General features: G+C 37.1%; 1 protein-coding gene across 17 annotated transcripts in view; it reads right to left on the bottom strand.

The window, feature by feature from the left end:
* nrxn1a (neurexin 1a) overlaps positions 1 to 26009 on the bottom strand; it is a 212976-nt gene that overhangs the window by 106623 nt on the left and 80344 nt on the right. For all 17 annotated transcript variants that reach the window (XM_067430710.1, XM_067430707.1, XM_067430708.1 and 14 more), the window contains 2 exons: positions 17096 to 17540; positions 6212 to 6595 (listed from right to left, as the gene is read on the bottom strand). In XM_067430710.1, coding sequence (XP_067286811.1) covers positions 6212 to 6595; positions 17096 to 17540 — 829 coding nt within the window. The remainder of the gene's footprint in view (positions 1 to 6211; positions 6596 to 17095; positions 17541 to 26009) is intronic.

The following is a 26009-nucleotide window of genomic DNA, read 5'->3' as shown; positions in this document are numbered from 1 at the left end:
GATAATCCTGTCACAAACAGCAATATTTACAGAAAGAAAAAAAAAGTAATTTCTACAGGCTTATTTCTAGTATTTCATGTAGTCTTTATATGCACAATAAAATAATATTTTCACAATTTTAATTGGAAATGACATGCAATAAAAAAATGCTATTTATTTGTCTTTTTTTTCTCCACTCTTGAAGCACACTCTACAATATTTTGTGAACTGACAGATCTAAAACTTCTAATTCAATTTTGGCCTTTTTGCCATTTTATTCATAGTGATAGCAGAAAAAGAACTGGAACTGGTACAGTTAAGGGAGAACAGGATTGGGAAATGACACAAGCCAGTCTCAAACTTGCATCACCACCTGCATGAGCGCTCAACATGCCAAAGTGCATTCGATCATTTCTAGGCCACGCCTTGATCTTACATTCAAACATGCATAAGCCCTAAACTGCCTTAATCTGAATACACACTCCCTGATTTGCGAGGCTCTTGGATTTGAGCTCGTTAGGTGACATCCAGAGAGTCAGCAATCACACGGTGGAGCCGCAGGCCCTCCGCGCTAGAATCCCGCAGCTCACAGGAGCTATAGTTGCCACAGGGATTAGGGAAATGTATGTTCAACAATCATGATAAACAGGATGAGTTGGCTCAGAGGCATCATACATTATTCAGGTTTGCTCGTGGTGAGTTCCCGCATGCCGATGGAACCTTCACCGTAAATGCATGTTACGATTTTTCTGCACGCAACACGACACCTCCTGAAGTCTAAAAGCGTACAGCGGCCGGGGCAATGAAACAAATACTGACTTGGGAATCAACATGAACGACCTGCCAACCGTGCAATCAAGCAGGTGTGGCTGAGGGAAATAAAAGCGAAGTCTGTTATGGCTCTACTGTTTGAACCCGCTTGTAGCTCACCCTATCGCCTCTCTAAACAAAACCAGTGCTGTAGGGGTAGAAATCTGTTTGCGGAACTATCAGGTACTGAGGGATGAGCAGAGGTTACAAGCTAAGTTTAGTCACTGTAAGTGCCCATTAGGACCCTTGGAGAGATGACAGGAAATTAGGGCAGATGTTATTCTAGGGCATTTGTTTTTCTTTGATGCTTTGTTCAAGTCGAGCACTGAAAGCAGCTGGATGGTTATGGATTTATGCACTGAGTTTATTTCACCTCACAGCTGGGCAGGGCCAACTGTGAACAAAACCACATGCTCCAAGAACTTTTTTTGCATTATGTTGCTCACCCTAACTCACCCTGTCTCCATCTGCTGGTGGTGTTCATCTTCATAATCCCCCCTCCACCCCACCCCCACCCCCTCACAAAAATGTCCCATAAATGTACATAATATTTGTCATTTCATATTCATTAATTTAATTAATTAATTTTTAAATAACAGAATTATAATGTAATAATTTGAAATATATCATAGTTTGAATATAAATTTGTATAACTGAACTGAGCTTGGTGATGACATCACTGTTTTCTCCAGAGCTGCTTTATAGATCAGTTGAACTAATTCCACAACTGAAGAGCTTTACACAGTTACTGAACCGAAATCAGTCAACACTAAACTGACTTTTATTTTGTTGGCATCATTGAATAATTATCGAATCTTATCACTGTTATTCTGCTTTGAAACGACCTGTATTGTAAAAAGCGCTATATACTGTATATAAAGGTCACTTGACGTGATATTACAAAGACCTCATTTTAAACAGAAAATAAAAAGGTTTACATTTCAGACCATTTTTTGTCATGTCATATTCATTCATTTTGTCCCGTTTACCGTTGACTGAAATATACAGTACATAGTAGAATTATCATATAATCATTTTAAATTAAATCTACTTATCTAATAAAATAAAATGCAAAAATAAAATTACATTTATTTTAGTAGACAACACACAAAAATTATATATATATTTCTGCTAAAACAAATCAATATAAAAGCATCAAATAATTTACATAAAAGCATTAGAATAAATGAGTATTCTAGTATTCTCAAGTATTAGCTATTTCAGAAGTTGAACTGTGAACTCTTCATGGTTTATTGCTTTAGGCTAGCATGCTGTTATGTCAAAGAGTAGTAATACATTCAGACTGGCACTCAAGATCATCTGTGCATTCGCTTCACTATCTATGCAGTTGTTACATTATAGTGTGCATATACTCTATATTTATACACCGGTGTTCAACTCTTTCAGTTAAAGCAGATCAATCCTCCAATATGCTGTAATTAGATAGAGTTTCAATCAATTCATTCTGCATTTATTTTCTTCTAAAACCATTTTACCGCATTAATATCTTACCATTATCTTTGCCTCATCATATTGTAAGAATGCTTTAATTATAATTCATTTTGTTTAATTATTGTCATTAAGCATCTTTGCCATCTCATCTTCATTATCACTGACACGTAAAAAAAAAAAAAAAAAATCAACCTTTGTTAACAAACATTTCCATTAGTAATTTTTCTGACAAGATTAACACCGTCGCCTGTCTCTTTTTGCCTCCCCGTCTTTCTCTGTGTCTCTTTCTCTTCTCAGTTCTCCATTTTAGTGATGCACAAAAAGCTGTTTTCTATGACTGGAATCTAATAAATGTGCATCTGGAGGAAGCCGGCAACACCCTATAAAACTGCACCAGACTGCACCATTCTCTTTCGGATGGCTGTTCGTGGTGAAATTTGCTTGGGTGATGACAAAGCAACCCATCTTTGATGGGTTAATTGACCGAATCATTTCCATAATTCCAGCACAGAGCTTCAACAATGCGCATATAATTGATTGTTATTTTCCCACAGAAGCGGCTTTGCTGCAGGGTGATATCAGTGTCCAGACAACAGCAACAAGCTTAAGAGAGATGCTCTTCCATTAAAGAATTAGCCACTATAGCTTAAAGCACTTCACCAAGGCCTGCCAGAATATAAGGAGGCATCTATGAGGGGTGGAAATGCATAACTGGATGTGGACTTGGAGCTCCCGCTGACTCCCTATTTAACAGGGAGGGGGTGAACGCTGGTCGCTTTGTTCATCTGGAAAAACAACAGAATTAAAATTCTGCTAGGAATGGAGACAAAAGGCAAAAACATAATCCATGCTTGAGTGGCTCTCTCTGAAGATGACATGGACTGAAGAGAAACACAATTACCACGGTAACAGTAGCGTCAGCTCAGCTGCACTTTCTGCCTCACTGTCAAGGATGAGCTGACAAAGAGAGATATTTTTCTATGCTAAGGCCGAGGCAACAAAGCGGTGAATGTCGCCCTCCCCTACGCAACATAATGGACAGAATGACTCTGAATGAGCGGCACGTTTTTACACGTCATGGGAGAAAGAATGAGTGTACAGATCTTTCACAGAAGCAGGGCTGCTTCCTAACACCTCATCCTATTACTCCAGTCCTCGCTGAAAATGAAACTGCATGCTTAGCAACAAAATCCCAGCTAATGAGAACATATGTGATGCTTGTCCCCAAAAAGTATTTGGGTAACACTTTAGAATGATGGTCATTAGTTGAACTAACCATGAGCAGTACATTTTTTACTGTATTTGTTCATCTTTGTTAACATTAGTTAATAAAAATACAGCTGTTCATGGTTTGTTCATGTTAGTTCACGATGCATTAACTAATGTTAACAAGATTTTAATAATAATTCATTAGTAATTGTTGAAACAAAGATTAAAAAAATGCTTTATAAGTGCAGTTCATCATTAGTTCATGTTAACTAATGTTTCATTATTCTAAAGTGTTACCAGTATTTGGATATTTAAGCCACATTTCAAAATATCTTATATTAAAAAACTAAATATCAAACCAAGTGGCAATTATTTGATAGAAATATAGAACACTTTTAAAGCAAATATTTAATAAAAAAAAAGGAAAGGAAAGAAACAAACGTATTAGGCTTTAAAAAGACAGCAAGAAATTGAAATGAAATCAAACCAAAATTAAGCAGAAACAGTACATACTTTGTTTCTATTTGTATTTGATATAATACAATAAAATTCATACATTGTAAGTGTGGCTTAGGTGGTTGAATATGATCAAATATTGTTGGGGACATCAAAACCTGGAAGACTCATTCCCCACTGGTTCCCTCGAGATTTTAGATTTTTCAATGTATGAGTAAAATAAAGTCTGTGTTAAACATTACTTAATAATAATTATTAGTTACATATAGCGCTTTTCTAGGCACTCAAAGCACTTTAGAAGGGGGGAATCTCCTCAATCACCACCAATGTGCAGCATCCCCCTGTGACCTGGATGATGCAACGTCAGCCATATTGCATCAGAACGCCCACCACACACCAGCTGATTGGTGGAGAGGAGACAGAGTGATGAAGCCAATCGGTATATGGAGATTATTAGGAGGCCATGATGGACAGAGGCCATTGGGCAAATTTGGCCAGGATGCCGGGGTTACACCACTACTCTTTATCCAAAGGACATCCTGGGATTTTTAATGACCACAGAGAGTCAGGACCTCAGTTTAACGTCTCATCGAAGGACGGTGTTCATTTCAGTACAGTGTCTTCATCACTATATTGGGGCATTAGGACCCACACAGATCACAGGGTGAACACCTCATGCTGGTCTCACTAAGACCTCTACAGGCAGCAACCTGGTTTTACCCAGTTGGTCTCCCATCCAGGTACTGACCAGGCTCAGCCCTGCTTAACTTCAGTGGGAAACCAGTCTTGGGCTACAGGGTGATATGGCTGCTGGCACTTGACAAAACTGTGATGATTTGTTTTAAAATGTAAACTGCACACATTCATCCACACCCAAAACTGTCTTATCTAGATTCTTATTAAAAACATACGTGTTCAAAAAGAAACATAACTTCTTCAAAATAAACATTTTTGGTGTGTAATTTATGTTATAGAACAAAACCTCAAAGTATTGTCAAGTAACACAGGCTTTCATAAATGGAAAACCCCATTATAACCCCCCATAGGAAAATCTTCAGGGAATCAGGGACGAATTAGTCTTGATCCCTGCACCACTTTATTATGTGAAGATGGATTTTAGACTAATGGGATTTTAGGGATGGGCATTTTCCCAAAATATTGTTTTCGAATATTTGGGCTCATAAAAACCGAATATTCCTTTATTTAAATTAGGTATTTTGAGAACATAAGAGTGACATTTTTTATCAACATGTTGTCACCATTTCTAAACAAGCTTATGATTAGGCAATGTACACAACAAGCTTACATTATATCTTAAGGTTTTAAAACATTAAACAGTATGTGAAAAAAATATGCCTAAAGAACAAAAGCATTATAAGCTCAAGCAGAGCGAGCGGAAAAAACACTTTAAATCAGAGCACGCTGTTATTGTGCAGAACATACATGCATATACACACACACACAACAACGTGCGCGGTTGTCGTGTTTGTATTGTTTCTCATTTTCATGTTGAGAGAAACGATAATATTATTGGATGATGATATTATTATCGGGTGAGTAAACGTGCCACTGACAGATATTGCGAGACAAAGATAACGGTTAAGTGAAGTTTGAGTGAAGCACTTGTGTTTTCTGTTCTTAAACCCTCAACGAAACTGAAAGCAAGCATTTGTCTCGAGATCATTTTACTGTCATAAATAATCACGCCCTCACTCGGAGTAACGTTAAAGATGTGCTTACCCGCACTCGTGAACGCAGTGATGCTTTTTCCTCATTCCACTGGTGTTTGGATGCCATGTGATTCGCGTTGTGGTGGTTATATTATGATAACTCCGTTTCATTAAGTCATTTGATCAAAAGTAACTGTAAACTGTTAAAAAGTTACTTTGATCAACATTTTGTAAGACCATTTTCAATTGTCATCTAAGTAATTCCAAACATCGCGAGGCAGACGACGACATTATATGATTAAATATACTCAACCTAACCCGCTCCACATCGCCACCCAGTGGAATTAGTTATAACTGTGAGATTTAGAGGGATTTCTCATGGATTCACTGCATTTACAGCCAGCAAATCAAAGCAGTAAAATTCGAATAGTATTTTTAGCTTTCGAATATTAATTACAGATTCGTGCACACCCCTATGAGATTTCACTTTGAGTGGGACTGCCCAGTATAATACAGCAAAAATAAAAGCCAAACTTACATCAAAACTGTGACAGTCATGGCAATCATGGAAAAGTTTATCAAGTGACGCATTGTATGACCAAACTCTGCTCTACATGCAAAATACTGGTACTCACCTCTCTCACAGGAGCGACCTAGATAGCCCGTCCCTGAGCAGTCACACACATATCGGTTCCAGCCCTCTCTGCAGGTGCCGCTGTTAAGGCAGGGGTTGCTTAGACACTGTTTGGGAGGTTCCTTAGAGCAGGATGGCTTCACCCCGACTGCCCTCTGGGCCTCCGCTATCCGACGGATGTCCTTGCTCTGGCCGTCCATGAACAGATCTCGCACGCAGCCCACATAGCCGTAGTTAAGGAGAGCGGTCCACACCTCCGTGGGGAAGATCAGACCGGCGCGGTCCTCTGGCAGGCCGCCCAGGTAGAGAATGTCGTCCAAGTCCAGGATCTCACTCTCGCCGGGAGCGTTGTAGGGAGTACGGATCGAGTTGACGGAAATGGTGCCTGTCAAAAAAACCACAAGAAGCACATTTTAGTTTGTTAACTTGATGTTTAGATGCCATTTCAGCAACTTCTAAAAAGTTTTAATGAGAAATTATGTATGCAAATTATGGAGTATGCAAATGAAACTCTTTTAGGCTATTGAAATTATCCTTCATTCTTTCCTCTGTAAATAAAACCCCCTTTGCTTTCAGAGCACACAATGTAGACGAAAATCTCTCGTTTTCAGTCTCCTCAAAGTAAATTTGAAATTATGTAGCTACTGTATATTCATGCTTAAGCTTGGAAGTGTGAAAGATAATTCCAGAGCAACACTTTGTCACCATTTGTCAGAACAGCGCCTATAGCATTGATTTGTCAGTTTTGCATTTGTAGGTATCTGTTGAGCATAAAATCGCTCTGCGGATGATCAAATCAGCTTGATGTAGATGTCAATAGGAAAAGTATGAGTTATGAACAAGACTGCTGCTAAAAAAAAGAAAGCCTGGGATAAAGGGATTGTGCCCTCGGCACAATTTTTTTATCTTTTGCATAATTTCTGGTTAAGGTAAAAGCACTTAGTTCTTCTATTCAAGTTATTGGAATAGATAATTTACAAAATATTCAAAATAATGGTATATTACTCCCATTTGATTAATATATAATATAATATAATATAATATAATATAATATAATATAATATAATATAATATAATATAATATAATATAATATAATATAATATAATATATGTAATTATAACAGTTCTAAAATCCATATGTGCACAAGCTTTTATATTATCATCTGTTTTGGGGCTGTCTTGATATGACAGTGCAAACCCTTATACAAAGACAAAGATTCAAAAAGCAGTCTCCATAGCAACAGCAGATAATATGCACTAGATTCACTAGATAGTCATCACTTTCAAAAGGGCATATAATAGAATGAACACTCAGCCCTATTCATATCTAATTTATTGGTTGTGACTGATTCAGTTCTCATAAATTATTTGTGAGCCCTTTTTTAAAGTGCATTTCTGTCCGCCCTCCCGTTTTATGGTTTACGTCTAAATACCGCTTTTACAACAGTGGTTAATATAAAGAGTGAAAGCACAGGTGAGGTGAGCCTTTCATTCACTCTAATAATGTTAAAACACTTTCACGAGTTCCATAATCACCCTCATTGTTTTCCTGGCGACTCCAACAAACAGGCATTCAGAATTTTCCTTCTCATTTTCCACCACTGTGTACTGCCATTATTCACGCCTTGAAGGCAGTTACAAAAGAAAAGCCATTACTGGCACGATAGGAGAGAACAGGCAGGGATTAACGCAAAGCGCTGGCCACTGCTGAATCCTGTTTATTAGTGTCCAACACTCAGTCCAAACTCAATAAAAGGCGGCTTAGAATTAAAGATGCCGCCCTTTCAGTGCCAAAACCTTCTTTCTCTAGTGACAAAAAATACAGCTTCTGTTATAAAGACAAAATTAGTGTGACTGTAATCAAGGGGGCAGCTAGAGGTGGTACTGTAGGCATGCAACATGTTAAAGGGACAACCCGTGGAAAAAAAACGCGGACTTGGCAACACAGTGCAGTTGAGCTCTGTTGACATTTGACAATGCGTCGCTTCGTTGCTCTGATTGGTTGTAGGTCTATCCAATTGATGTCTTTCGTGGTTCGGTTGAAACACGCCCCATAATAACAGCCCAATGGAACAGTTTCAGACTCATATTCTGACTAGAATTGAGTATGACCACGTCAGGCTAGAATTGAGTATGACCACGTCAGGCTAACTCAAACCTGTATTACTTTTTTATTTTTGGAACACACACACACATTGGGATTCAATGTTTTATGGGGTATTTTTTTTTACTGTACAAAGTGCATATTTTACCCATCACAGAAACCTTCAGCATTTTTACATTTTCAAAAAAAAAAAAAATCTTAGTATGATTTATAAGCTGTTTTCCTTCTCAGGGGAAGCAAAAAATGTCATGACACTGTTGTGTTACTGGGCCCATTTTAGGAGTGCTTTTTGATCGATTTACGAGTTTCCTGTAAAAATCATATGAAACGGACGACAGGCTTTGACTCATTCTCGTATTTTAGTCTCCATTATTTAGCGTGTTCTTCTATCTCTATAGCACCACCAGAACCAGATGACTACATGTGTGCATTTATTTATTGATCTGCATCTGTTTAGATTGCAATCTGTCATAAATGCAGTTTACATAATATGGTGCGAGATCAATTCAAGATGGTTTTCTATCCACTGTAAAAAATATTTGCTTATTCATTTATTTATTTTTTTATTAAGTCCCTTTCATCTAAATGGCATGAGAAATTCACTTTGTGCTACTTTTTCCTACTCTTGCTATAGGCTACTTTATACTTCAGTGCAATAAAATTGCAGAAATTTGTTATAATATTCATTCTATAATAAATCCAAAAGCAAAACACGAAAAGAAAAGGGAGTGAAAAATAACAAATTAACTAATAAGTAGTCCTCTGCAGCCATCTACTGGTTTCATGCCATTTTCATGCTAAAAGTGTGTTTGTTTTCCACCAGGTGACAGAAATTCTCCACTACAGCATGGCACATTTACCATGTTATCTCCATGAGTGAAAATTATCAATGTAGATCCTATATAAAGTTAATATTACTGCACAAATGCTGTTAAAAAAATGTTAAAGGTGCACTATGTAACTTTTCCGTCCACTAAAGGTCGAAGGCGTAGTTTGATGACGCCAAGTTTGAGCTCAGATTGTTGTTACACAAACACATGGTTCGCAAGCAGGGGGACATTTATTTTGACAGGTCACAGATGCCGGCAACATTTCCGCTTTTCCGGTCATGAGTATGAGTTAACGCAGCTCTGTTTATCATATTAGATACATTTAAGTGTGTTTAAAAACACACAATTGTTATGAAGTTACTCTGTGCGTTCGCTCAGCGGCTGCTATAATACTTGTTCACACTGCTAAGAGTAAAGCGTTTCTGCAGAATAAAACCGGAAACCGAGGGTAACGCAGATATGATGCAATTGACAGGCGACTCCGTCAGAAGTCCCGGCTGCTTGGTTAAAATAGCAATTTTCTCACAATTAGTTGGAAACATTTGGGATATTGTAAGAACTCAGCTGAACAAAATATAAAACAGTGGCCTGGTGGTTTTTGGATATTTTACTGCAAAAATACTACATGGTGGACCTTTAAAAATAATAAAGTAATACCCTACATACTGTATATTTACATATCTAGACAATTACAGTAATATAAAGTTTGTCTGTATTTTTAATTAATCTTAATGAATATTAGCTGGTTATTTACAAAATGATTAGAAATGTATTCAGTATTCAGGGTTTGACTTGATAGGTAGTGTAGAACCTACTGTATTGTTCATGCCCACCCAAGTATACAAAGAATATATTATTATTATTATTTCTTTCTGAGCCCCCCTAATATTAAAATATACTGAAAATGTAGCCAATGTATGTTTTGGATCTTGCTGACTTTCTTATGGACAAAAACAACTCTTTAAAATATATTGTTTTGTGTGTGTTCTGGAGAAGAAAGAAAGTCATTCAGGTTTGGAACGGATTTTGGAGGGTGAGTGATTTATGACAGACTTTTTATTTTGCGGTGAACAGTCACTTAAGTCAGTCTGCAAATGCTAACTTGGACTTTAAATGCCTCAAGAAATCTAAACAAACATTGGCGGAAAATGTATAGAATTTCATTATAAATCATCACAGAAAAAAAAAAAAACAGGAGCTTTAGTGAGCGTGTGCATTTAAATGTGTGCCAAGCTCCAGTAAAGGATGTATTTGTTCTCAGATCTATGATTTATTTTCATCATTAATGGCTATTGTGGGAATTGAATGAATGGCTGCAGTATCGTTCTGCTGTGCTTTCTGGTCTGTGATGTAGAGCTCTGGGCCTGAGCTTAGACTTGCGTCACATACCTCGAGAGGGAGAAAAATTCTCTTCGAGATTAAATGTGATTCCATAGACTGATTACGGCCTCCTGTATCTGACTCATTATTCACAGGCACACCCAAACAAATGGGAGAAACATTAAATGGCTAGACATGGTGGCACAGAAAATCATAATTATGCTCCCTGCAACTCATTCCTTGCCAAGTGTTTTAAAGAATACAGAAAAAAGTGTGCTTTCCTTTCTATTCCGCTTGACACATTAGTGCAGAGATGCCACTTGTAACATGCTAACAGTGTTAGTAAATAAGAATTTCATTTTCCTCTAAGCCTGTAATAAGTCTGTATGGATTTGATGAGGCATAGCAGCACTATTTCTCCTCCTCTCGCACTCACACCCGCGCACATTATCTTGTCCTGTGTTGCGCACTTGGCGACCGTACCCCTAAACAGCAGCCAAACATCTCCCCCGGGTCATCAGTAATGAGCATTCTCCATCATCTCGACTTCCATTCACTCTGTTCAGTGATTACATAGCACAGCCTAATGCTGGGCCCGGCATTACTTCATGTACACACACACAAATACACACAGACTAGTGGAGTAGAGTGGATTTCTGAAAGAGGAGGCAAAGTCCCATTTTTTTTTTTTTAGTCCAATGTAAATTTATGTTCTAGTTTCATTTGATGTGTATGGGGTTTCTGCTTGAAATGCTTATGGAATAGCATTTACCTTACATTATCAACAAACAATCAATTCGATATTTTTTTTGTATGCATTATATTAACATAACGTTACTGTTAATTAGGGGTGTGCTTGCCTTGAAGCCAAATTATTTTACTCAGAAAGGTACAAAAATAGCTTCAAAATGAATACCAAATTCTACTGAATAAAAAATATAATAAAAATATTGATTGAACTAAAATTACAATGCATTGGTGACTAATGCATTAAGACTAAATACATAATTTCCACTTTTTCTATATCTATGCTAATGTTTTAAACTTTCCAGGCAAAATATACACTATAATTTTTTGCATTATTCTTCATAAAGTTTAAAAAAATAATAATAATAATTTATTATCCAAGGTATATTTTTTCATATATTTTTTGCAAGAAATGAATACTTTTATTCAGCAAAAGTTACAATGTTATAAAGTTTTTTATTTTAAATAAATGTTGCTCTTATCAACTTTTTATTCATTAAATAATCTTGAAAAATCAGTTTCCACAGAAATATGAAGCAGCACATCTGTTCTCAACATTAAAAAATTTAACACCAAATTTGAATGATTTCTGCGAGATCTTGTGACACTGAAAACAAAAGATTATAACACTGAAAATCTAGTTTTTCTTTGACAGGAATAACATTTCAAAATATGGTAAAATTAGGGCCGGAAATTTAACGCGTTAATTAAGATTATTTAATTACAGGACTTTAACACGTTAATTAAACAGCACTAGGTAACTTTTCAACCTTCATAATATATTATCAAGACTCTTGTGAATTTACATCGACTTACAATAGGTTGAATGACACGTCTGCCATAGCCTGATGGGGTCTGTATCTTTTTTAATCGTACTTTTAAACTTCGGGTTTCGGGTAGTAACCCGAGAACAAAAAGAACTACACAATTCGACTGCTTTACGACATATACGTCACTTCCACCAACACACACACTTCCTTACATTCGGATGTGCGAGCCCAACTTTGTTTGTCGGATAATATAGTCAAGTCCGAAGCAGCACAGACAAATAAGAAAGAAAGGTTTTGTTGGAGGAAAGCAATAAGAGGAAAAGTGATCGGTTTAAAGGCAGGACAAGGATCAACATTGGGCCAGCGTTAGCTCGTCTGCGTGAGCTGAAGGAGGCGTGCCCGACCGATGCTGACTTGCTTGTTATGGTGATTACCTACCACTCAAACATTAACTAACAGACGTGACGCTGGCTTGTAAACATGAGCATCGCGATTATTTGTCGTTTGAAAAAAATAAAACCCATGAAATTATATTCATATGACACGCTGAAACATAAGCCACTGACTGTACCTGGGATGAAGACATTTCACATGCGACGCAAGCAGAACACCCGCATGTGAACTCCTCCAGCAGTGTTCAGGTTAACTGTTAGTGCTGCACCAACCCGCGGGGACCCTTTTATGAAGTTATTTGGCCCGCCCTGCACCACTGTATATATTTTTACAACCCGCCCCGCACCTGCGACCATTAAATATTTTAAATAACGAAAGGATGGAATCGTCGACAAGAGCATGGTTGTGTGCAAGCTATACAACAAGGAATTAGCGTATCACCGCAGCACATCGAGCCTCAAATATCACAAAATATGCTTTTGCTACACTTAATGGGACACATTTCACTGGTCTGCTGGACTGAAATACATAAACAATATTTTGTTGATTAAGCTTATTTATTCAGTCATTATTCAATGGTATACTAAAAATCCATGTGAAAAATTACTTCTCACTGTTCTCAGGTCAAATATTTATATGCAATTAAAATGTGATTAATTTTGATTAATTAATTACAAAGCCTCTAATTAATTAGATTAAAAAATAAATCGAGTCCCGGCCCTAGTTAAAATAATTTAAAATCAATATAATATGTTGCATTATTACTGTAGTTTTGATTAAAGGTGCCCTAGTATGAAAATTAAACCTTTCCATAGTGAAATAATAAGAGTTCAGTACATGGACATCACAGTCTCAAACACCATTGCCTCCTTCTTCATATGTAAATTTCGTGCATTAAAAACACCATAGAAAAATAGGCGAATCTCAACATAATACCAACTGGGACGCAATCACTGGGATCATTAAAATGTAAGCCCCCAACATCTGCATATGCTTGCACGTTCAATGTCAGGTGGAACTGCGCAGCCGTCGGGAGTTCTGCGGGTAAACAGGCACCATGCAAGGATACCAAAAATGGCAGATCATGGACACAAATGTCATGTTCGTGAGGAACCTGAGGACTTTTCATACCCTTCCCAAATATAAAAAATGTCAACAGTCACGGTTGATGTTTATTATAATCGGATACCACAACAATTTAATACAAAATCGTTTGTTTGCTCGGCCCATTTCACTGCCGACAGTTTTTCTAACCTGGGACAATATCAAGTAAGCTTCGCTGAGCATCTAAAACTGAAGAAAGAGGCAATTCTAACTATATTCCTGCAAGCAGTAGGTAGGGATTTATCCACTTATTGACTAGCTGTTTAAACAATTTCTGATTAAATTGAAAGTTTCTTAGAGAGACAGCATTGTCTAGATGACGCAAGATGCTAGTACAGTAATAATAGGAAACTCCAAGTACCATACAAAACTAAATAGTGTCTAATGACAAAGGTTAATATTATTTTCTATTACAAAATACAACCATAGATAAGCATGTTATGTTAGTTTAGTTGCTTATAGATTGCTCACTCGATCCTTCCAGCTAATGTCACCTTTTCCACCATGTAAGTTAAAACTATAGTCATTTGACAGGGCTTCTATTCATTTTGTAAAAAATAAATATTTATATTTTTGAAAACTGATGTTTTTGCATGCTTGTATTTCAGAGTACATCACAGTCACTGCGTAGCGTACATTTTGACTAAATTTATATAAATATGCAATATCACTGACGGAAAAACGAGTTATAAATGTAGTTTAAAAAATAAAAATTTGAATAAAAAGCACTGGTTTTGGTTTTGTCGGGGGTAAAAGAAGAGTGTTCGTGCTTGCACTGGCCAGATTTTAGTAATTTAAATCCCCCCAATCAGTGATTTTCTGTGAAAAGAACATGTATACTATCCGGTGTTTTACCTAAACGTGCAATCATGCAATGAGCTCTCTCTCTCTCTCGCGCGCGCGCACGTGCGAATGAGCTGAAAACGACCATAAACAAGTAGGCTGCATTTTATCAATCTCCATTTGAGATGCTCTGTTTAAAATGCCATTCAGTCGGCCTGTGTACTGTCAGGACTCACAAGCCACTTTGGTGAACAACTGAACTTGTGTGAGCTGCTGAAATAAGCCAATCAGAGCAGAGCTCAACATTAATATTCACGACCCTTCCAAATAAGGCAAAAACAGAGCATTACATCCTAGGGACAATTTCTAGGGTTGTAAATGGACCTGTAAAACTGTATCTGGACAATTTTTGCTCTAAATAAGCCACATATCCTCTATGTAGATATCAGAGAACAATTTAACATGTTTTAACTCATTCTAGGGCAACTTTAAATAAATGCAGCCTTGGTCACACTTGATAACATCTTTGAAAAACACTAGTGTTCAAAAGGTAGTGTATACATTAAAGGGTTAGTTCACCCCCAAAAATTATCTGTCAATATTTCACAGAAAATTCTGTCATTAATTACTTACCTTCATGTCGTGTGACACTCGTAAGACCTCTGTTCATCTTCCTAACACAAATGAAGATATTTTTGTTGAAATTAGATGGCTCAGACAGGCCTTCAGCGGTTCAAATAAAAATATTGTGTTTGACACGCGAACCGAATCATGAATCGATATGCTAATTCCTAACGGTTCGAAGCTGGCCCATCACTTTACAAGTAGAGCCACTGTAGTGAGATGGGCTTTGTAACGACTTCTTTAGTGCCTTTTATGGGTCTTGAGAGAGGAAATGAAATTGGGGTCAATGAAGGCCTGTCTGAGCCATCGGATTTCAACAAAAATATCTTAATTTGTGTTCTGAAGATGAACAAAGGTCTTGCGGGTGTCGAACGACATGAGGGTAAGTAATTAATGACGAAACTTTCATTTCTGGGTGAACTAACCCTTTAAATAGAGTTGTCTAATAAGCTCTTCGTTTGGTTGACACACTTCTTGTTTCAGCCCCGTCCACATTCAATTATTTGAATACAGATACACTAATTTGTCATTGCAATAGACACAGATAGAGATAATGGCTTCAGTGCACACCCCTATACTATTTATTTACTATTTTAAAACCAAATCACATTAAAATCTCATCAAGTTTATGATTATTTTTTTATTCATTGATTAAAAAATAATTACAGTATTAAAAGCATAATTCATGTAGCTTGTTACTGGTAAGTGATGTTTGGCTATTATTATTAATAGTCGCCTTCTTTTTGGACCATTAGGCAACACATCCTCTGTAAACACTGCCGGTCTCATGTCGGTGGCAGGCAGCTTTCATTTAACTGAGCTGAGTGGTCACTAAAACCTCACTCATAGATCATCACTTCCAGTTCATTTCAATTCAGAAGTGACCAAAAGTGGTGATGTATGAGTGGGTGTTTTTACTTTGTACTTAGCCTGTCCATTTCCACCAGTTTGACCCATTCATTCAGGCCAATTTGTGGCCTGGCTGACTGCTGGACAGTGTCACTTTAGAAAAATAAGTGCTTTATCCACTATCCTTCATATCATATTTCAGAATATCTCAGTATTGTGGATTATTCTCTCATCTTACTTTTTTTGTGGAGGCATAAAAACAGCCCTGACGCACATACTGTACGTGTCTGCATGTACATTCTTATTAATAGATGTATATGCAAAGGCACAATTTTAAGTTTGCATACATCGCGCAAAAACACCAGCATGCCCACACACGCGAGCACCCTGAACCAGGACGGCTGCCCATATATGATCAAACGGCTTGCGTAGGCAGCCAATTCACGCAGGCGGGAGAGTGACACAGCTCATTCTGCAGGCCTGAAATGCAAGGCCCCATCTGTCAATGGTGTTTCAGATTGCTATGAAATGCCACTAAGAAAAGGTTTATTCTCTCTTTCAAAATGTGCCTGAACTTACAATGACAGCTAGTGGATTGTGCAATGATAAAGCCAGGAGAACAAGATCAAACCGAGCCCTGTGAATGAAAATGATAATTTGATGAAAAACACAATTAAAAAAAGACTTTTTCTCTTAACGGAACCGTATCCGATCCCAATTGAATACTTTATTGGCATGAAACAAAAATAACGCTCTTGCTTTAAAAATCTGATTTCATAATTGCTTCAAAAGCTATTTAATTTTCTCCTTATAACTTTAATCTCACAGTACATGTCAGGTTACTGGCATTTCTATATCCGGAAAGAGAAGATGAGAGATTCGCAATAACCACGGATCAATAGAGCCTTTTCCCAATTTTACACAGAAACGGGAAAACGAACGGGTACCAAAGGCAGCTCTTTCGACTCTAGGCAAACAGCATTGACGTGCGAGAAAAAGGGGAATAGATGGAGAGTTAGGGATGAATGTCTTTGCTTGGCAGAGCTTGCTCTCTCCTTTGGGAAACCAAATCTGGTTTCCATAGCAACTCCGGTGGAGAAGACAGAGCTCGAAAGGAGGAGGAAGACAGGAAAGACTGCGGGTCCTGTTCATATTCAAATGCCTGCCTGACAGTGCGCTCCGGAAGGCACGGTTACGACTGTGTTCACGCGAGCGTGAGAGAACACTGCTGTCTCGGCTGTGTCAATATTTTCGTAGACCTTGAATACCAGCCAACATCTAACCATACATTGACTGTATCAAATATACATCAGCAGAAAGAAGGAACAGCTGTAAGATTGAGAAACAGAGCCACATTCTACCTGATCTTCCATCTCTCTGGAAGTCCACGTGGTACCACTCTCCGTCGTTGACTTTTTTGTTGACGGCACGGGTTTTGGTGGTGCCCGAGCCCATGTCCAGCAGGAGGTATAGGTGGCCGTCCAGCATCTCTATGGCGAAGAAATCCACCTTCAAGGTTTTGGGGCTCTTGGGGTCTTTCTGCTGCTGCGGTTTGGGTTTCCCGTGGCTGAAGAGGAGCAGGCCGTTGGGCTCAGTGGTACGGAAGTCGAAGGAGATGGAACCGGCTTTTTTGGCAGACCACTTGTCAAGGGTAATGAATGACTCGGGTGTCTCGAAGGTGACAGGATCTAGGGTAGCCACGTTTTCACATTTGAAGGCCACCACGCCGCTCACCTTCATTTTGGGGTCGCCTAGCTTGGCCAGTCGAGATAGCTCGAGCCTTACATCATTGTTCTTGTAAACAACCTTTATGTGAAAAGAGAAGAAAAACAGATTTCCAGTGTTACTGTGTATTAAACGTAAACGGTGTATAAATCACATCCTAAACTTCAAAATAAAGGTACTGCAACTTATAATAAATTAAATTATGTATAAATAACAAATAAAAAAATTCTCAATTATTAAACTGATTTCGAAAACGTAAAAAAAAACATGTATAGACATGTATATCATATAAACAATATAATGGACACATTTAGACTTAAATGTAATAGTCTTAAACTCTATTCCACTATTAAAAAGTGCACAAGAAGCCTAGAAACCCTACAAATGTGACCCTGGATGACAAAACCAGTCATAAGGGTACATTTTTTCAAATTGAGATATACATCATCTGAAAGGTGAACTAATAAGCTTTTCATTGATGCATGGTTTGTTAGGAGATGATATAGTTGGCCGAGATACAACTATTTGAAAAACTGGAATCTTAGGGAGCAAAAAAAATAAGTTGTCCTTAGCAATGCATATTACTAAGAATAATACATTTTTTATATATATATTTATGTTAGGCAATTTACCAAATATCGTCATGGAACATTAATATCCTAATGACGTATACAACGTATTGTTGCCTATTGCCAAAAATATAACTTATGATTATATAGCAACTTATGACTGGTTTTGTGGTCCAGGGTAACAAACGCCTCTGAGTAGAGCTGTTGTTAAATATAACTTGCTAGTATTATTTTAATTAATTAATTAATTAATTAATTAATATAACGTAATATGTAATATATATGTGGTATTTGCATTTTTAATAAAAAATAAAAACAAAAAGTACATTAAAAGAAATAATAAAATAAAACAAAATAAAATAAAATAAAGAACTGCATTCTATCTAGCACGTACTCTTCTATGTATTGATGAACTTCTTCCTTCAAAAACTCAATAATCAATATTTTGGCTAAATGTGAAAGTCTTTCTCTCAGCCGTTTCATTAACCACAAGTCTGCTACATCCTAAAGTCATACTAAAAGCTTGAGAGGTTAATGATTGGTTATTTATGAATGGCTTCTCCCTTTTGTCTATTTCATGTCCATTTTTGATGGAAACCAATAGCCATCAATCTCCTCTGGAATGTGTGCAGATATTTAAACTCATGACACAATAAGTAAAAATAAGAAAAATATATATATTTATCAGATTTGTCAAATAATTAATCACATCCAAAATAAAATGTTGTGTTTATATATATATATATATATATATATATATATATATATATATATATAAGCGTGTTGATAGATGCAATTAATTTTTTGAGTTTAAAGCGTTGAAAATATTTAACACAACTAACGCGGCATCCATTTTTTGTCATCCCTTGGCTTGTGTTACATTTAGAGGTAGACTGATAGTGGATTTTAACGATACCGATAACAAGGTTGGACCACATTTGCCCATAACCAATTAATCAACTGTTAGTTTTTAAAATGGATACTGGATTAAATCAAAAATAAAATATAAAACAGCACTGAATCATGAAAATGTGTTAAAAAAAGTAAATATTAATGTCTTCTTTTTTTAATTACCGATAGTTATAACAAAATATTCTATAGAAAATTATTTAAACCTTAAAATATTATAAATAAATGTTTATTTAGCTAATACCTAGGAACGTATGCAAATATCCAAATATTAGTTAGTTAATAGTGCATTAAGTAAGGTTACAGAGAAAACTAACAATAAATAATACTTCTACAGGATTTTAACCTTACTTAATGTTACAAATGGAATATCATTGTAAAGTGTTATAATTTCATATAAATCCAAACTGTCTGCTTTTTTAGAACACGACAATTAAGTTAGCCTATATAATCAAACTAACAAAATATGTATCGAAATCGAATGCGTCCCTGATATGCTTACAATTGTGTCTGCTATATGACGATACAGTTTGCATTCTCACTTCACTAGTTAACGTTACATTGTTTTAACTGCTTGAGATCTTGCTAATGTTAGCGTCCTCTCAGTCTCGGTGACAATGTACATACAGATTGCTGTTCTTTCCCTCCTAATGCAACATCTAGTAAACAAATTAATTACTTTATAATGATTTGGCAACACGTGAAGTGTTATGAATTCATACCGTTTCGCTGTCTGTGTTTTAAACGCACATCTGATGTGTCAAATTAAGCTCTCTGTGCAGCGAGCAGCCTCACGTGTTAATATAAACAACACGAGGCATCAGTGATAGTTGTTATTTGGCCTCTAGAGGCCGCTGTCGTGCCTATGGAAACCCGTTTCCGCTACTAAATAAAACAAATTAAAAGAGTAATTGTTACTTTTTATCTAAAAATGGCGTGATATAAAGTCATAGTTCTGACTTTTTTTTCCTCACAATTGCGAGTTTTAAAGTCAGAATTCTGAGATAAAAACATGCAATTGTGTGATACAAAACCAGAAATCTGACTCTTTTTTTTTTTTTTGCGAGTTATAGGCTAAGTCAAAATTCTGTGATATGAAGTCACAATTCTGATTTCTTTTTCTCACTATTGCGAGTTATAACGTCAGAATTCTGAGATTTCACAATTGTGGATATAAAGTCACAATTCTGACTGAGAAATAAAGGCAGAATTGTGACATTATATCACACAATTGTGAGTTTATATCTCAGAATTGTGACTTCATAACTCGCTATTGTGAGAAAAAAAGTCAGAATTGTGACTTTACAACTCGCAATTGTGAAGGAAAAAAAAGTCCATTTTGTGGCAGAAACAGGCTTCAATGCGTGCCATATAATGCCAGCAGCCCCGGCAGCCGCTCCGGCAACAGACACAACACGGAAAAAATATTGGTATGGCTTTCTGCCGATAACTGATCGTTCCTCCAGTCATCGGTAGCTATCGATTAATCGACAAAACACATGAATCGGTCGGCAGACTAGTTGCATATGATCACGCTCTAATTCATGCAAAATGCTTTTAAACCATTCCAGCAGGTCAAGACAAAATAGAACACGCCTGGATGTGTCTCAATCAGCTCCAGATCAGTGATACTAGCCTTCATAAAAAAGATGCCTTTACAACAACTATTTAAAATATACAGTCTTTAAGTTGTTTTTATATTAATTTGGAAAGTAACTGTGAAATGATTACAATATACACTCTAAAAAATGCTGGGTTAAAAACAACCCAACTTGGGTTGAAAATGCACCGACCCAACAATTGAGTTGTTTTAACCCAATGGTTGAGTTGTTTTAACCCAGTGGTTGAGTTGTTTTAACACAGTGGTTGGGTTAAATGTTGCTTAAGACAACCCTATTGCTGGGTAAGAACAACTCAACCATTGGGTTAAAACAACCCAATTGTTGGGTCGGTGCATTTTCAACCCAACTTGGGTTGTTTTTAACCCAGCATTTTTTAGAGTGTAAAAATAATAAAAATGCAGATGTTTTCAATCGCAAATTAATTACAGAAAAATGTGTTTAATTAGTTAAAAAAATATATCGATTGACAGCACTAATTTATATAATTTATATGATATAAATATAAATATTTTATATATAAAATCTGTGGGTATTTATATATACATAACAATTATACACAGTACACACACTAAATTATTTAAACACAAACTTTTATTTTGTAATAGCACTAATATTTACATATTTAAAGAAAAAAAACTTGGAATACATTTTTGAGGAGGCTAAACCTTAAAGTTGTCTTTTTTGTGAAGTCTTTGTCAAAGAATCTTTCACACTTTCACTGTCTTGAAAAGTGCATATCCGTTTAACTATATTTCCCTTGTATTTTATTATGTCAAGCTTCCCGGTGTCATTTTACTATTCCAATCGAAAAGCATCAAATAGCAAGAGTATTTTCTGCCCTCTCAAAATGTGGGGCACAACACTTTCTCTCTATCCTCTACAAGGCCAAAACCCTGTGAAATAAACCCGAGCACCAGACTGTGAAGTGTTCACGATAACCCTCTTTTAATTCAGTTTCGATTTCATTTGAGCCCTTGCCAGGAAGGAGATAATGGTATGCGGATGCAATAAAAGCTTATTGATGATGCTTCAGAAATGCCAATCACAGGCAGGCACAAGAGCCTTTCCAGCCATTAACGTGCCACAGGAGTGAACCCCCCTCCTCCTCCCCGCTTCATAAACTCACACGGGAGGAAAAACACAAGCGATCTGTGATAAAACACTGCACAACATGGCCGCCGGAGAAGAGCGCATTACAGATGAGAGGTTAGGGGCAGGGACAGCAGGTGGAGGACGACACATCTGTCTGTGCCACCTGATCTGAACCATCAGGAGCCTGAAAAGCACTGACCAAATGCCCCTGAGAGGAGGGGCGCATTAAAACTAATGCACTAATGATGAATGGGCTTCTTGTGCACTCTGCTCTAAACGTCTGAATAAATCAACCTCGGCATAAATAACTACTCGCGCACAGTAACAAACACACAATGTCCTAAATGTACCTCACATACACTCATAATGCACATCTTGTGTGAAAATATTAAATATGACCTTTGCAAAACAAAATAACGACAAAAGAAAATGTTAAAAGGTCCCCTGTACCACCTACGCATAGTTGTTCTTTTAATGCCAGTGAAGCTTGTGAATGATCCATTCAGAATCCTCTTAATATGAATTCCCGTTCATGAGTTCAAAGCACTAGAGTGTTTGTTAACACAGGCCAATGACCTCAGGCCTGCTGCTAATCTGTGGAAATGATAGCACTAAAGCACAGACAAGAGACACCAAACGCCTACACGCGGCAGCAGACCACAGCTTACACGAGTCTGCACTTTCATGTTTTGACATTGATTGATTGCTTGTGGATTGGTTTTGAAATGAAGGCTGGAGGCTGGGAGGGGAAAGTGGAAAGTCTGCACTGTTTCAATGCGCCGTGCATCCACATATTTAACAAAATCACACCTTTTGTCATCTTTGGGCCTCTAGTAAGAATTTATGAGCGTATAAAGTGTTACATTTGCATTAAGAAAGGCACTAGTGTTACTGTCTATTGGATGTCTCTGTCTAAAACCATGATTTACATTTAAACTACTGGTTCCCGAAAACTGGATGCAGGACCGTTCTCATAGAGTTGAGGAAAGACAATGCTGAATACAAATAATAAAAGAAAATAAGTCATGTAAAATGGTAATGTTTTTACAAAAGTAAAAATTCACAGCTATTAAAGTTCTGGCTGATACTAGTAAGCAGATAATTATCTTCATGCTACAATCAATAACCAAAAAGCCATTCAAATTATATTGTATAATATATATCATGTTTTTTTTTTTTTTTAATAAATGAAAAATAAAACATTGATAAAACTACATTCCATCGTTTAAAATACTAAATGACAGCATCACAGAAATAGAATGTATAAAACATAAATATTAATTTGCCAGAGGTTACATTTTTACAGTGTGATTAAATGATGGTGTTTTAAAGATTATTAGTGTTTAAACATATTTAAGTGAGTGTTTACTGTCAGCAAATGTAATCAATCCAAGTAAGAGGAAATTAGCATGAAAAGAAATACTGTATTTAAAAATAACTAATAAATTAATTAAAAATGAACTATAAAATTAAATGTAACAAATAATGTCACGTTAATAATTCTGCATGTTTCATAACATGGAAACCATGAACAGCTGGTGGTCAGGTGGTGACTTAAGTAAAATCTATTCCTGAAAAAAATCCAACCACTGACCTAGACTGTGTAAGACTGGACATGATAAATAGACTAACAAGGTAAATGCCAGTGAGCATTTGTCACTAATTGTGGGTCTAGAGGTTAATGAATGAATCACCATGAGCTATAGCACCTTAAGGTTAACCAAGAGCTTCACTGTCTCCCTGTTTCATAATTCAATCACAATCAACTCGATTTAACTGCTCTTCCCTTCACTGAAGTTAACTAAATATGCATAAAACAACTATATATAAAACAAAATGGCTGGCATTTTATTTCTGTTCAAAACATCAAACACATTTCCGACTTCCTGGCAGTCAGAACAGCTCTTTACTTCACCAGCTGGCGTATCAGAGGACATCCCGTTCCACAGGGATGCGAGTCTAGCATGGAGGATGGAAGCTGATGGATGAGACAACATGTTCTCCACAGTTTTCCTCTGAGGAGTTTTACGATCACAGATAGCTCATGTCAAGAGCATGTGAGGTAGTGGACTGGCGATCTGCCGCACAGTTCCAGCAAAATTGCTGGAAACTGAATGATTCTAATATATTTCATTAGGCTGGCTTCTCATTTCCACATAAGCTTAAATGTACAGTATTATTTACATATTTATCCAATTTGTCGCACTCTTGTTTATTTGTTAGTTCTGTCACTGTTGACGATCTGTGACCTATTTTCAAATTAACAGTCTTCAGATGTGAGGAAACCTCATCAGCGATGTTAATTAGAGAATGCATTTCAACTCTGTCGCTGTGTTTCGGCTCTTGAGTCCTTGGCGCCTGATAAATAATTCCTTCAGTTGTTGGTGTATGTGACGTGCTATGAGTTATTACAGGCCAGAAACAGCACAATGCTGACGTCAGTCAATTGTATAAAAAGTAACTCATACAAATGATAAAACCAGACATGTGAAAGCTGCATTGGCGTAAGGTGACTTTCATTGCATAACCACACACATAGACACACACAGACACACACAGACACACACACACACACACACACACACACACACACACACACACACACAGACACAGACACAGACACAGACACAGACACACGCACGCACGCACGCACGCACGCACACACACACACACACACACACACACACACACACACACACACTCACCTAAAGAATTATAGGAACACCATACTAATAATCTGTTTAACCCCCTTTCGCCTTCAGAACTGTATTAATTCTATGTGGTATTGATTCAACAAGGTGCTGAAAGCATTCTTTAGAAATGTTGGCCCATATTGATAGGATAGCATCTTGCAGTTGATGGAGATTTGTGGGATGCACATCCAGGGCACGAAGCTCCAGTTCCACCACATCCCAAAGATGCTCTATTGGGTTGAGATCTGGTGACTGTGGGGGCCATTTTAGTACAGTGAACTCATTTTCATGTTCAAGAAACCAATTTAAAATGATTCGAGCTTTGTGACATGGTGCATTATCCTGCTGGAAGTAGCCATCAGATGATGGGTACATGGTGGTCATAAAGTGATGGACATGGTCATAAACAATGCTCAGGTAGGCCGAGGCATTTAAACGGTGCCCAATTGGCACTAAGGGGCCAAAAGTGTGCCAAGAAAACAACCCCCACACCATTACACTACCACAGATGTACAGCACATTTTTTTTCTCATTTTGCAAGTGCATACACATAAGAAACTGTACAATTAACCAAAGTAACCCATGCAAATATGACAGATGTGTGCAGTAAAGTGCAGATATGTGCAGACATTTGATTGCATACCTGTGTGTACATTCATAATGTAACATTTGTTAGGTGGAATTTAGAGCTTTTAGAGAATTTTTGAGTAGGTTTGTCCTGGTTTTAATTTATCTGTACAGTCTGCCTGATGGTACCAGATTGAAAAGAGAGTGACCTGGATCAGATGTGTCCTTTGTGATGCAGTGGTAACAAGGCACGATAGATCCATGTTCTTATTCTGTTTACGCCAAATACTGACTCTACCATCTGAATGTTTCAACAGAAATCAAGACTTATCAGACCAGGCAACATTTTTCCAGTCTTCAACTGTCCAATTTTGGCCTTTTTACCCACAGGCCTGCTGCATACTGGGTGTTCTTCCCTTTTCACACCATTCTTTCTAAACCCTAGAAATGGTTGTGTGTGAAAATCCCAGTAACTGAGCAGATTGTGAAATACTCAGACCGGCCCGTCTGGCACCAACAACCATGCCACGCTTAAAATTGCTTAAATCACCTTTCTTTTCCATTCTGAAATTCAGTTTGGAGTTCAGGAGATTGTCTTGACCAGGACCACACCAGGAAATTGAACAGGTGTTCCTAATAATCGTTTAGGTGAGTGTATACACACATACATACATACATACATACATACATACATACATACATACTATACTGTATGTGAACATCAAAGACGTATTTTACATCTTGTGAAAATCTTGTGGGCAATCAGCCACCCCTTTAACTTCCACAGCCTTAAATTTAACACAAGAGATATTTTCTTCACACGCAGTATGAGCTGCATTCTGACACTTTTTCTGATCCCTTTTGATTGACCGGATAAAATCGGCACTGATAATCAGCAGTTTTTAAACAATTGTCTGATACCGATTATTCCCTAATGTCTGGTTCGCTATCTTTGTGGGGACCATTCATAGACGTTTTTATACTGTATAAACTGTATATATCCGACCCCCTTACTGTGCGTCCACAACGCCGCTAGTGAGAACATCAACATTTGCTCTGGCCGCCCTGCCAACAACGCTAAAAAGGTCAACGCTACCT

Source organism: Pseudorasbora parva, chromosome 21, assembly GCF_024679245.1.
Source record: "Pseudorasbora parva isolate DD20220531a chromosome 21, ASM2467924v1, whole genome shotgun sequence".
NCBI classification, from domain to species: domain Eukaryota; kingdom Metazoa; phylum Chordata; class Actinopteri; order Cypriniformes; family Gobionidae; genus Pseudorasbora; species Pseudorasbora parva.
The sequence above is the reverse complement of the archived record's forward strand: the minus strand, read 5'-3'. Positions and strand labels throughout refer to the sequence as shown.